Source organism: Gymnoscopelus microlampas (genome assembly GCF_963454915.1).
Source record: "Gymnoscopelus microlampas genome assembly, chromosome: 9".
NCBI lineage: Eukaryota > Metazoa > Chordata > Actinopteri > Myctophiformes > Myctophidae > Gymnoscopelus > Gymnoscopelus microlampas.
The window spans coordinates 6,551,575-6,566,419 of NC_139946.1; the positions used below are offsets into that span (position 1 = coordinate 6,551,575).

At 42.3% G+C, this 14,845-nt stretch overlaps 1 protein-coding gene across 1 annotated transcript in view; it reads right to left on the bottom strand.

Annotated features, from left to right (window-relative positions):
• LOC311052344 (uncharacterized protein) overlaps positions 1-13,055 on the bottom strand; it is a 19,149-nt gene extending 6,094 nt beyond the window's left edge. Inside the window, exons 1-3 of the mRNA XM_084067244.1 lie at positions 12,755-13,055; positions 7,575-7,868; positions 1,274-1,843 (exon numbers count right to left, since the gene is read on the bottom strand). Coding sequence (XP_083923370.1) covers positions 1,274-1,843; positions 7,575-7,868; positions 12,755-12,833 — 943 coding nt within the window. The 5' untranslated portion in view covers positions 12,834-13,055. The remainder of the gene's footprint in view (positions 1-1,273; positions 1,844-7,574; positions 7,869-12,754) is intronic.
• Between the last annotated feature and the right edge of the window lie 1,790 nt (positions 13,056-14,845).

Here is a 14,845-nt window from a genome sequence, read left to right on the forward strand (position 1 = left end):
ATTTTAAACTAAAATCTTTGCTTCTGGGGGGTCCCCGGAACAACATATTTTGAGATGGGGGTCCGTGGCCAAATACATATCATTTTGGGGGTCCTTGACATGGAAAGGTTGGAGCACCACTGATATAGCAACATACTGATAGGATTCAGGAAGCATTTTTAGATATGTCTTTGGCCGCGGACGCCCATCTCAAAATGTTTTGTTCCTGGGACCCCCCAGAAGCAAAGATTTGAGTTACAAATGTTCGCTTTTAAAAATATATATTCAAAGATTTGCACACATTTTTCATGAGTTTAAAAAAGAAATCCAGATCTACGAGTTATTTTTGAACAGCCAAAGACATCTAAAATGACACATCGACGCTTTCCTGGATTGAATGGCATAAACAATTCACTAAGACAGACAAAGTGTGTGAAGAAGATGAGAGGGAAAGAAAAGAAAAGAGGGGAAAGAGAGGAGTGACGAAGAACAGAGAGAACGCTCCAGGCTCCATGCAGTCCCATGACTGTCTCTGTCCCTCCACCAAACAGAGCCCTGATTGTGGAGTGGTTGGTGGTGATGGCACTTCTATAAGTTGTGGATGGGAAGTGCACGTGTTCACTTGTGAATGTTATTGTGTGTGTGTGTGTGTGTGTGTGTGTGTGTGTGTGTGTGTGTGTGTGTGTGTGTGTGTGTGTGTGTGTGTGTGTGTGTGTGTGTGTGTGTGTGTGTGTGTGTGTGTGTGTGTTAGAGGCAAGAACTGGCTTGTGTTGGAAAACAAAGAACAGCGTTTGCTTTGTTGTTCAATTCAATTCTGCTTGTGTCATAATACAGTGGTAAATATACTGTATACGCAGACAAAAAAACAGAAGCCTACTCTGTGTGGAGTCTGCATGTTCTCCCCGTGTCTCCTAGGGTAGTTAATACCCTCACAAAAAACATGTAGTAATCCTGGTCGCTATACCGCCTCCCCCATGACAGCCGGGGCGCCTGATGGAGGGGAAAGGAACTGGTTGGAATAACGTGTTCCTTCCACGCGCTACGTCCTACCGGGGAACCCCCCGTCCCCCCCCCCGTCCCCCCCGTCAGGTGACAAGAAGGTCAGTTGGCTCTCATGCATTGAAGGAGGCATGAGCTCGGCCCTGGGCTCCCTAGGCTGTGGGGGGAGTGTAGTGCCCAGGATCACTTAGAAAATTGGCACCGGGTGAAAAAGGGTTACAAAACCGTGGGATAAAAAATGTTTAAACCATTTTTAAAAACGGAAGCACCAAGATAGAAAACTATATCCACTTACCATCATCCATGTTGAGTTGGGATGGGGAATCGACGCGAGGTTTGGTTGGTGGACTGAAGGTGGACTCGGCGTGCGTTGGACCGGAGGTCAGGTCGGGATGTGCGTCAGACTGGGGAGAGGGGAGCGAGGTGACGGGGGAAACGGTGGTCTCTCGGTGGGTGCTAGCGGTCGAACTGGACTGGATGCGGATGATGGCAGTGGTGGCATCGGTCTCTGTTGGGTGCAGTTTGCCCGGTGATTCAGGGGTGGTGGGTGCAGAAGTGGGTACGTGGGTGGTCTTTGGGCGATGGGTGGAGGAGGGATGAGCGGGACGGCTAGAGGAAGAGGTCTGGCGGGTGGTGGGCGCGTGTGAGCTCGCGGCGACGTGTGGCGGAGTGGTTGGAGGAGGCGTGGTGACGCGTGGTTGTTTGGAGGCAGGATGGACCGTGGGTGTGATGGTGGCGCTATGGGAAATGTGTGTGGTGGTGGCAGTTGGGTTCTCAGAGGGGGCAAGTGTGGGCTGTGGTTGTGACTGCTCAGTAAGGCTTGTATTTCCTGGAAGTGTAGGAATGGCCGCCAGGTCCATAGAGGCTAGAAAGAGAGAGAGAGAGAGAGAGAGAGAGAGAGAGGGTAGAATTAGGATGATACATACTAATTATAACATTTTAACCCATTAAGACCTGAGGCCATTCTTAAAAATGTTTTCTAAATCCTAACAGTTTTTTGAAAAAAATCCAAAAAAAAAATGTTCAAGATTTTTCAAAAATAGCAGATCTAAAAGCTCATAGCGCGGCGAGTGCCGCGCTATGAGCTTGTATATCTGCTATTTTTGAATAGTCAAAGAAATCTAAAGTGACACAGATGCGTTCCAGGTCTTAATGGTTAAAAGAGACCATTTACATGTTATAATCACCTAAAAGACTATGACACGGTCTACTTTATAACAGAGCTCTCACCCACACATAAAGAGATAGCGCCTCAGCCAGCTGGTTCTGGGGCTCTATTCTTAAACACAAACAAAGCCACCAGACAGAAACCCCATTGAACTAAATCAAATGATAAGAAAACAATAAGGGGCACTCTGCAGTCAAGTTGGGACATTCCAAGTCAAATTTGGCGCAAACATATTGGACTCAGTTTAATGTAATTTCCCATTTCCCTTGGTAGCAAAAGGACAATTTCATTTAAGTTAATTGTACCAACACAGCTCTGTTCACACATTTCTGTATTATATAGGCCTACATCTTTAACTAGATTTTCAGCCCACTACTCTACTGTATGCAACCTGAAAATCTGTTCCAATATTGCGCTGATCACCGAATGGTCATTGAAGTATGGCCATTTGAATTGTTAAACCCTGCTGTAACACTGCTGTAGCGCCCCCATATGAGTAAACATTTTACTATGCTAGACCACGCTAGACCTCTGAACAGTGTGGATCGGAGCGGTGCGCCTTGACAACCTGTGTACCCTGGTAGCAATACGCTAGGTTGTACAACATGGAGCCTGGCAGCAGTAAAATGGGTTGTACAATGTGTGTACAACGCAGACATTACATTTGTGACATCCACCGTCAGTCCACTGTTGGTCAACGCACCCTATAGGCAATTGTAACATTAAATTCCCCACTTGTTTTAGCAATGTAAACATGTTTGGTGTTGTCCATTTTTTGAGGGCACAAAGGCCTAATGCTAGGGCAGAAAGGCCATCAAATAAAACAAGATTTTAGTCCATTGAAATAATGAATTGAGATATGTAGACTATCTGCAGTGAATGTAGGTGTCAAGTAGGTAGACAGAGACACTTGTTGTCTACATACTGACAAGAAAGAGACAGAGGAGAAAGTGGTACAGTCAGTCAGCTGGGGCATTAAGGCCACTGTGGCCTCAGGGCATGACATTTTTTTGAGGGGCACAAGGCCAAACTGAGGGGCAACGACGGCCATGGCCTTCGTGGCCTTCCTGAAATTCCTGCCCTGATCGTATGCCTTGGAAAGTAACGTCAAGCATACGCGAGTCGTAGTCAATGCACCGAACATGCCAGATCAATGGTATGGTCATTTAAGCCTAATAGTTGATTAATACCGACTTTTTTCAGAAAGGTAGCTTGAATATCTACTTTATGTGTGAGTGAGTGCTAACTGTCTTACGCATGAACTGGAGTGTGTGTGTGTGTGTGTGTGTGTGTGTGTGTGTGTGTGTGTGTGTGTGTGTGTGTGTGTGTGTGTGTGTGTGTGTGTGTGTGTGTGTGTGTGTGTGTGTGTGTGTGTGTGTGTGTGTGTGTGTGTGTGTGTGTGTGTGTGTGTGTGTGTGTGTGTGTGTGCGCGCGTGCGCGTGTGCACAAGAGTAAGAATAGGGTGAGATAGCAGTGTGTGTTTGTGCTTCCTAACTTTCTCACCTCCTTGTGACAAGTCACACTGCATTTAATCATGCAGCTTCACACGTCAACATTCAACTCTATTCTCCTGGGTCTTGCTGCAGTACTTTCCCTCTACTGAACACACCATCATCCATGTCTTTTCATTCACTGTCTTCTAACTGAACACACCATCATATGTCTATTTCACTGTCCTCTATGAACACACAGTCCAATGTCTTTTTATTTAGCTGACTGCTGAACCTCTTCCTCTCCTCTGTCCGGTCCTGTACTTCAGCTTCACAGACTGGGCTATCTGTCTCTTGACTGTGGTGTGTGCGTGTGCGTGCGTGCGAGCGCGCGTGTGTGTATCAGTCAACACCTGACCCCCTGCCACAGCACTTCTACTCAGACTGCTTTCTCTCTCCCTGGACCAGGAGAACAGAGCAGAGATAACAACCCTGTTAAAAATAGCTTCCGACCTCTGAACCTCCCTCTACAGGGCTTCCTTCTAAATTCCTCTGAACTACCACAATGCTCCACTAATGACAATGCTCACAAGCACACAAGAACAATGGCAAGAAAACATTGCTGTTCCCAGCAGGCAGTACAGTACACAGCAAAATCTTCACAGTTATTTGAAGTCTGCGTGTTTTTACACATTGCTAGGGATCCACAAAAGTGACAATAGGTGGTCTGCTAAAGATTCTGTCGTATATTGCACAGTGCCCATCACTGTGCATGTAATGTATGTTGCAAATAAGACTTGAGGCAAACTTTGATGTCATCTGCTTATGGAATTTCCCTTATTATGGAATAAGGGAAATGTGTGTGGTGGCAGTTTGGTTCTTGAGGGCCGGATATGTGGGTGACATCTGTTCTGTCAGGTTTGCATCCTGTCAGTGGCGTAGATGGGACTTTTTTTCCGCATGGGTTTTCAGATCAAAAGGGCCCTCTATAGTGATGTATACAGCAACTCATTTCACTGCTTTAAAAGGCTTAATATAATAACAAAATAACTGTAACTGTCTTTTACTCTCAATCTTTAGCTAAATGTTTAATTTTAGACAATATAAGGAGCAAACAGGCCCAAAAAAGCGCATCTGAACTGAAGAATCAACCATGACAGCGATTATAATTAGAATAGCCTCCTTGTTTTATTGCTGCATGCAACATACCAACCGACTCCAATGTAATCATATTTCTGCATATAACCATCACTGGTACACAAATAGGCAAATTAAATAAATTAATGAAAGTGCGCATGATCATCAATAATTACATAAAGCGCCTCTATGATTGCTGGCATACATTTTAGTACGGCTTCAGTGGCTTGCTTTTGTGAGGCCCACCTTGTATCAGAGGGACGTTTCAATGTTAAAGCTGTATCCTTAATCATTTTATCCTGTTGTTCTGCTAGTATTCTGTAACAAGGTAAACTCCCAGCTTTGCATGATGTCGCAGCATCAAGAAGAATAAGGCTTAGGTTATGGGCACAACGATGCACATACATAGAGCTACATGAGTCTTTCACTCTTTTTTGAAGGCCTGATAGGTGACCAGACATATTCTTGGCACCATCATAAGCCTGTCCTCGTATTTTGGTAACGTTAAGTCCGAGTTCCTGGAGCGCTTTAATCAGTAAGTCATGGAATGTTTCAGCACTGCCGCCAGGCAGCTCATTGAATATAATCAATCGCTCAACACTTTTACCACTCGTATTGCAGTGTTGATTTTGACAGCAACTTTTGATTTAGTTTTAGTCATAGTCTTTTGAATGAAATTCCATTTAGTTTTAGTCATATTTTAGTCATCTGAAATGTTTTAGATTTTGTCTAGTTTCAGTCGACTAAATATCATAAGATTATAGTCGACTAAATCTACAGTTGATTTAGTCGACTAAAATGTATTTTGGTGGAGCCTTGATGCTGTCGTAATGACTGATTTTACACTCGGTTGCATGCTAAAAATAGCCGATCTACAAGCTCACAACTGTGAGCTTGTAGATCTGCTATTTTCAGAGCGCAACACCCGAGCGCAACCAAACATAAAATTACTTGTCTTTTAGTTCTACTGGATCTCCTCTCCACTAGTCCCTCACTAACATTTTAGTCTAGTTTTTATTTGTTGACAAAATTGTCAATATATTTTGTCTTTTATAGTTTTAGTCATCATAGCTTAGTTTTGATCTAGTTTTCGTCAGTGAAAAAAAGTAGTCGACAAACAATTTTTTTTGTCATGTATCCACTCTTGAAATATCAACAATGACATAACACATAAACTAGGGGTGTGCCGATATATCGTCCTGCGATATATCGCGATACGTTTTCGTGACGATATGTATCGTTTTGGAAAAAATATATATTGTTTTGAAAAAAAAAAACATTTTTTACAATCATAATAATCAGGCATGCAAACAGCCCCGAGGTGAAAAGGGTGACAACATGTTGTTTTTTTTGGGGGTCAGGTGTCACACTATTGCCCTATTTGGATTCAAAACGGCTATTGTAGCTGAAAAGCTACAAGTTTGCATGTCTGAATAATGCAAAAACAGAATTATTTGTTTGCATTTGCTTTTTTTCTCCCCCATATATTTTCATAATAAAAAAAAGTGCGTATCGAAGTTGTGAGCCCAATATCGTATCGTATCGTTTCGTGAAATTAGTGTATCGGCACACCCCTAACATAAACACATAAAAAACAGCTTCATTTCTTTCACAATCTCGCTGCCAAAGCGAGTGATTATCTCGTTTTGAGATTCTGGACTTATGTATTTATAGCTCCTGTTATTTTCGTTGAGGTGGTTCTCGAGGATATTGTCATATCTTGCCATTAGTTTTAACAGTTCAAGAAAGTTAGAAAGTTGCCCTTGTTAACAGATGGGGCTCCTAGGCCAGCATACTCTCTATGTCCTCTGAATGGAATGCCTTGCTTGGCTAAAAACAGAGTAACGTCGATCAGCCTTTTAATTACTTTCTCAATGGCTGCCTGCATGAGTCCTGCGATGACAGTATTATCCTCAGTAATGCAATATTCAGTAAGGAATAGAGTTTTTTCCGACTTTCTAAGCAACTTGAGGTTGTTGGTTGCTCAGCAACTTGAGGTTGCTTAAAATCATCATCACAATCTTTGGATAACTCATGTGGCTGTGGTCCTCTAGTAGTTACGTGTCGCCTAGTATTTCACAATCTTTTGCCTCCATTTCGCAATCGCCGGGCCGGGCATCATGACTTTCTGTGTCAGACTCTTTTCCCTCAGTAGTAGCAGGCGGCTTCACTGTTTTAAAATATTTGCTCAGCGATGTACATGTTGCAGCTGTAGCATGGATAGCTCTTTTATTCCTCTCTTTACGTTTCTGAGCGCCCGATTTCGTGCGTTTCCCCATATTTCACTTGTTAACAAGGTGAATGAATGAATCACTGTCATTTCCAGGTTAGCAGGAATCTAGCCGGATGTTCATAATTGGCGCTTCACGTTAGTGCGGAAATAAAAGCCTCTGTACTGATGTGAGTGGATATAATCCACTAGGGCCCCCTACGGATAGGGCCCCTAATATATTGTAAATTATCAAAAATACATATAATAGCCAATGAATTTTTATGTATATAATATGGGCAGCTATTTTTATAATAAAAACAAAATAAATGAACAAAAAAAGAAAGAATCCTCGCCAGTAGGAAGCCCCTTGCGGTGAAATCCGGCGTATGGGTTTACATAACCCAGCAACCCTAGGTAAATTACGCCACTGCATTGTGTTGTGTTGGGTGGCACAGGGGTAAGGTTCCTGCCCACCACCGCAGAGATTATGTACATCCTCACACATGACGAACTGCAGCGATTATGCAATGACAGAGACTACACATGTGTGGAGAACATCGGGAATCGAAACTACAAAATAGGGTGAAAGGGAGCATCCTGCTCTACAGAAACGCATTGAATGCATGCATGCAGCTGCATAGTTACTTACCATTGGGTTCATTCCCGTTTGGGGTGACTGGTGGGGATGAAGTACTTGGGTAATGGTCTAGCGAGGTTGGTGAAGGTGGTTCTGCCTCTGTATTTGTGTTGTTGCTAGAGCTGCTTGCATTGCTGCTGTCACTGGAACTGGTGGCTGGAGGTTCGTGTACGGTTCCTAGGCTAAGACCAGGCATGGTTCCAGGCATGGATCCCGCAGCACCAGAAGATGATGGAGGTTGCCCAGGGTCAGATTTTTCAATATCAGTGCTTTCTAATGGCATGGGGGGAGCCATGGAATCTAGGCCTGGTGAAAACAGAAACATACAGAGTGTTAAGTTAAAAAATATATAAAAACAGGAACAATCACATGACAAGTACTGTAGGTAGGTAATGGTTAAAGTTAGACAATGTTGATGTCCATGGAATTATTAGATAGATACATAGTTTAATTGTATAGGATTTGAGCTTGTAGATCGGCTATTTTTGCTTACTTTTGTGTGACAAAGATTGGCGAAGTACGGCATTAATTTACGAAGAAAAGTTAAAATACGGACATAAGAGGTATATGCCCGACAGTATATGCAATGTGGCCCTCTGGAGTGAGTGTGGAAATATAGTGGCCCTCTCCATCATCAAAGTTGCCCATGCCTGCCCTAACTGCTATCTGGGCACTGGGCAGGTAGCAGTTCCATGCAGTTCGACGCCACTATCGATGTGTGTGCAAGTGTACTGTAACAAAAAAATACCCCAAGGGAGTGGCGACCATATTAAATTAAATATGCACACAGTACTAACACACAGGAGGACGTGACACAACCCTGGCTGATTATGGTCTGTTGGAGAGGATGTGAAGAAGGAGAGGAGAGGAAATTACCAGCTTCATTGCACCTTACACAGAGCTTACATAACAGAGAGCATCACATGAGCTTTAGTTATAAATTGACATACCGAGATGAATGGCAATGAAGTACAACAACACAATTGCATTTTACAGCACATTATTTTGCTGAATGAACCCTTTGTTAATGCCTTTTGTCAGTGCCAACCATTGGCAAAGATTTTCATATTCCAAACACCATCCTGAATAATTTGGTGTTGAAATATTAAACCGAGATAAACACTCAAAGACAAGTTCAAGGGGATGTATTGTTCACAGAGATAAATGGTCCAATATTCAGACATTTATTTTTGCATGGTACTGTATATCGACCACCACAGCACACTCGAACATTCTATATTGGCAAGGTAATTCAATGGCCTTAGAGGCAATGTCACTTTTAATTAAGGCCTTCATAATCTTCACTGATGAAGACCAGAGCACCACTGACATAATGTAATGTAATTACTGTTTGGTAATACAGTGCCATGGTGCCTTTCATTTGCTTCACAATCACTCAGCCCTGCTCATCACCACCACGCACGCATTTGCGCGCGTGCGCACACACACACACGCACACATACGTGCACGCACACACGCACGCACAAGCGCACAAAGGCTGATTTGAACCCTAAAAGACACAAAAACAGCCATACATGGACACATAAATAGACAAGAGGTGTGCTCTACAATACTGCCCTTGTTTCCTGGCTGCAGCTCTATTAACGTTTCTTAGATTAAGTGCTGTGGTTTTGAGTTTTTTTGTGTGTGTAAGCAAGTGTAAGTGTGTGTGAGTGTATGACAGAAGCACCCACAGGGAGAGAGGAGGGGGGGGGGGGGGGTAGTAGATTTACAAAGGTAACCACTGTTCCAAGTTTTGCAGACCCACAGAATCCTCAGTCTTAATTTAACTCTCAGAGCATACAAGTGGACTCAAATGGACCCATACATTGCACACACTGTCATCCCTTCACACGCATTTTACACGTCGGTTTTCTTTTGTTCTTCCTGTGGCCCAATACAACATATACCTGGGGAAATAGCTGTAGTTGACCTCTTGACCCTGAGGTCTGAGAGAACAGCCAGCCACTTCTCTGCAAGCAGCTGCTGCATAGCCTGATCATCTTCACCCAGACCGACAGGCCAAGACTATATTATGTTTTCACCCCTGTACGTGTACAGTGGTGGAAAGTAACTAAGTGCATTTACTTACGTACTGTACTTAAGTACAATGTTGAAGTATTTGTACTTTACTTGAGTATTTAAAATTTACAATACTTTTACTTCTACTCCACTACATCTCAAAAGGCAAATATTGTACTTTTACTCCACTACAATTATTTGAAAACTTTAGTTACTAGTTACTTTTCAGATATAAATTATGTTATCATTAAACATACATTAACCAGGTTAGCCCTATTGTATACCTAGGATATTTGAAAATAGCCGATCTACAAGCTCACAAGTTGTGAGCTTGTAGATCTGCTATTTTCAAATATTTTAGTACTTTTACTTTTGGTACTTTAAGTATATTTTGATGCCAATACGTTTGTACTTTTACTCAAGTAACTTTTGCATTCTGTACTTTTACTTGTAAAAGTACATTTTCTATATTGCAGTATATATATAGTATTTTACTTAAGTAAAGAATTTGAGTACTATTTCCACCACTGTCCGTGTATCACTGTCCTGTCCGCTATCTCTGGAGTCATGTAATAAACATTTATCAATCCGATTTTTCCCGGTGTATAAACCAGGCTAAAAATACCCACTAAAAATACCACAGTCGTCAGCATGAATTTCATTTGTTTCAAAAGCTGCCTCAAAATCCTTTGCAAATGTCCCTGTTAGCATTATATGCATACTGTACAGAGCTTTTGTTCCCCACAAGGCTGCAGCATTCTTTGTAGAGAAATCAGCCTTGAGAACATTACAAAAAATATACTGTATATTAAAGCTGTAATCCATAACTTTCATGTCCTGAAGGATTTTAATCCCGGTCCCCTGCGAAAGTGCTGAGATGCTTACTGTTGAGCTATAGCAGAGAGCACATTGGGAAGGGAAGTTATTTCCTTTAGAATTTCATGCATTATGGTACCTCTTGTTAACCTGTAGTGGACCTACCTGACTACAGGATCTACATGTCTCAATAGAAGAGAAGGGAGGCTACCTCCAACCACCACATTTATGCTTATATATTGTTATATTGTATTAACATACTCTACCATATAGATAGGTTAAAATACAATGTCATTCACTAAAGTGAATGTGAAAGTGAATGTTTTGTGCTGCCCTTTCATCTCTACACCAGGCAACCTGATCTTTCTAGCCACGCACACACACTCACTCACTCACTCACTCACTCACTCACTCACTCACTCACTCACTCACTCACTCACTCACTCACTCACTCACTCACACACACACACACACACACACACACACACACACACACACACACACACACACACACACACACACACACACACACACACACACACACACACACACACACACACACACACACACACACACACACACACACACACACACAGCATTGACTTTGTGTGTGTTTTGAAAAGCGTTTGAAATCCTTCTTTAAACTCAGACAGATCTCCCTGCACCACAGAGGAGGTCTGCATGTTACCTTCTATTAAAACTGTTTGCATCATACCATAGAGACCGATTTAAATAAGTCAGAGGGAGCCTGCAAACACAAGAGTCTAACTAATGCCTATATATGCTCTGTCATACAACGTTCCACGCACCACAAATATCAAATCTACAAGCTCACACAGCTATTTTTGATGCGTGACACACACACACACACACTGTACAATTAAGTATACATTGGGGCCTAACTAGTAGGCTACCATACTGCCAACCAAACGATGGAAACAGGCTAATTAAAATGAAACCATCAAATGACAGTGTGCTGCACACAGCTACAGATATATATGCCATCAATCAGACTGCAGGTCTCTGCTAATTTACGACCAGCAAATGTCATCAGCCGGACTATTTCTCTGCTCATTTGAATCTCAGCTTGAGGAACTACAGTGTGACATTGCAGCGTGATATGATACTTTCAACTGTCACAGTGTTTCGTTCCTTAAAGGAGGAGTTCACCCAAAAAATTACTTATTTTCTATCAATTGCACACGTCATGAAGCCTTGAATTCATGGATTTATTTTTGTTTTTGTGGCATTCCTAAGCCAATAATTTGATGACCGGGTGTGTATCCGGTAGGAGACACAAATAATCTACTTTGTGTCTCCTACCGGATACATTAGCTGGTAGGAGACGGGAATCAAATTATTAGTTTAGGAATGCGACAAAAACAAAAAATAATCCATTGATTCAAGGCTTCATAGGGTGTGCAATTGATAGAAAATAAGTCATTTTTTGGGTGAACTCCTCCTTTAAATCTGAGAAGAAGCTAGTGATGGAAAGACAGGAAGGGGCTTGGGGGGGGGGGGGAGAAAGAGGATGAGAGAAGTGTGAGAAACATTGTTATAGGGAAGAAGGGGATAATTTAGAAGTGAGAATGAAAACAGTGGGAAGCAGAAAGTGAGAGGAGAAAGGTGTGAGGGGGGTGAGAGGAAGTGATGCGAAAGAAGTCTGTTACAAAGACAAAAGCTCGAAGGAATACATTAAAATAGACGCCAAGGTGTGATGTGATGATGGAGCAGAGCAGTTAGGTGGGAGGCTTAGTGCTTGTGATGATGAGGTCTTGGTCGTGCAGAAGGTACCAGATGAAGTTGTTGGATCTGATATTATTATGTGACCTCTCACAGCTCTAGGGTTGAATGATAAACATACAAGACCATCGCAGATAATAATCAATAATCAATCATTCAGACTTGATTCATCTCTATCAGTGCAAACAGGCAGGTGTGTGTGTGTGTGTGTGTGTGTGTGTGTGTGTGTGTGTGTGTGTGTGTGTGTGTGTGTGTGTGTGTGTGTGTGTGTGTGTGTGTGTTTGAGTGAAAGTGAGTGAGTGAGTGAGTGAGTGAGACTGCTAGAGTGAGTGAGTGAGCGAGCGTGCGTGCCTGCGCGCGCGCGTGTGTGTGTGTGTGTGTGTGTGTGTGTGTGTGTGTGTGTGAGAGAGTGAACGTGTGCGTGGGAAGGAAAATATAGAAACAAAAACAAAGTCCGAGCTTATATTGTGAGTTTTTAACATTAACAATGATGACAAAAACTAAAACCCATATGAAATACATAGTATGTGGAGACTATAATCATACAGGTTTACAAGCTGTCCGATGAAAAATAAGACAAAACCATGAAAAGGATCCAGTGGATCACCTACCCAGTACAGTCGAGCCGCAGTTAATGAACATTAGAAGAAGCGCACAAAGCGCAATCTGGACTCTGAGCTTCTTTTCCATCTCACTCTGTCGTTTGGTTTGGTCTCACAGTCACACAGATTCACTATAATGTATCTCAACAGTTAGATCTGTTCTTCAGATGGATCCTCGGTACTTGATCGCCCAGTTTAAACTCCAGTCCGTAGCCTACCACACAGTCCTGTCCTGTCCTGCCCTGTGCTGTGCTGTACCAGACTAGACTAGTGCAAACAGTCGTATCCTATGACATGCGTGGCTCGTATGAAGCAGTCTATGGTATGAAGGCAAGCTCAGATCGCATCGCACAGCGCAGTGTCCCGCGTTGCCAGGTTTTGTCAGAGGAACAAGCAACCGGGTCTATGAAAACAAGCCCAAAAGAGGCGGTTATAATATACAGGCCACATGAGGCCTTTAAACCTATATATATATATACATTGGCTAATTGAAAATAGCCGATCTATAAGCTCACAACGCGTCGCGATGCAGCTTGTAGATCTGCTATTAAAAAAAAAAAAATCTTGAAGAAAATGTGGAAAATGTGGAATATTTTTGAAACATTTTAACAACCCAAATCTTGTATGGGAGGGAGGTCCCTGCACAAATACATATTCATTTGGGGGTCCATCCTTGACATGAAAATGTTTGAGAACCACTGGTTTAAACAACATTAAAATAAGAAACTACGCTTTGGAAACAAGACCCCCCAAAAAAGCAACCCGGCCGGTCCCGCCGCCCGCAACTACCAATAATTACAAGCAACTTTACAGAAAAAGAAGCCCAAAGTTGCCTATAATGAGCGGACATGGCAACGCTGGCAGTGTCCTAAGTGCGCTCTCTCTCTGGTCTCTCAAATATAGTGCCACGTGTTCCCGACGCTCTGCGGGTTGCCAAGTCAGTATATACTGTACTGTCCCTCTGTGGGCTGCCTATAGGCAGTGGTTCTCAAACCTTTTCATGTCAAGGACCCCCAAATTGACACTTATTAGCCCGCGGACCCCCATTTGAAAAGATAAGCCAGGGACCCCCATAAGAGAAGATCTTTTACGGCTCTCTAGCAGTGATTCTCAACCATTTTAATTTCAAGGACCCCCCGTTTGACATGCATTAGGGCTACGGACCCCCATTTAATGGCATTTATATCTCTGGGACCCTTAATTCATATCGTAAAATCAATGTTAATTTAACTCTGAGAGTGTACAAATGGAACCAAATGGATTTGGTTCCATTTGTACACTCTCAGAGTTACAGACCCATAAGGGTCCATTTGGTTCCTGTCCATCATTTAGTTGGGGACCCCCTGGAACTCCCTCAAGGACCCCTGGGGGTCCCCGGACTCCACTTTGAGAACCACTGGCAGGGGTGGAAAGAGTAGCTACTCACATTTTTTACTTGAGTAAAAGTATCAATATAGGTTACTGCAATGTAGAGGTACTCTAAAAGAGGTAATAGTAAAAGTCCGGAATTCAAAAGGTAATTAAAAGTACAAAGGTATTGGTATCAAAATGTACTTAAAGTACCAAAAGTAGAAAGTATAGACATTTTGCAGAATGTCCAATTTCACAAGTTTTCAAATGTATACATTTTTTTTGAAAATAGCAGATCTACAAGCTCACAATGGATGGCATGGTGACGCATTGTGAGCTTGTAGATCGGCTATTTTCAAATGGCCGAAGTGGTTAATAATGTATGTTAATGTATGTTTTGTAATAATAATCAAATAATCATTAATAATCAAAATATACAAAGTAACTAGCCTAATTAAAGTTTTCATATCATTGTAGTGGAGTAAAAGTACAATATTTGCCTCTGAGATGTAGTGGAGTAAGTAAAAGTATTAAACAATGGAAATAATCCAGTAAAGTAAAACATTTACCTCAAAATTGTACTTATAAGTACAGCACTTGAGTAAATGTACTGTAATGTAATGTTTTACCCCAGCAAACATACAGTAAAGGCTGGCACATGGCAAACTAAGGCAGATTGACCAGTCATAAATCATACACAATCTGAACAGGATGATAACGGGAAGATGAAGATCATCATCATCTGTCTAT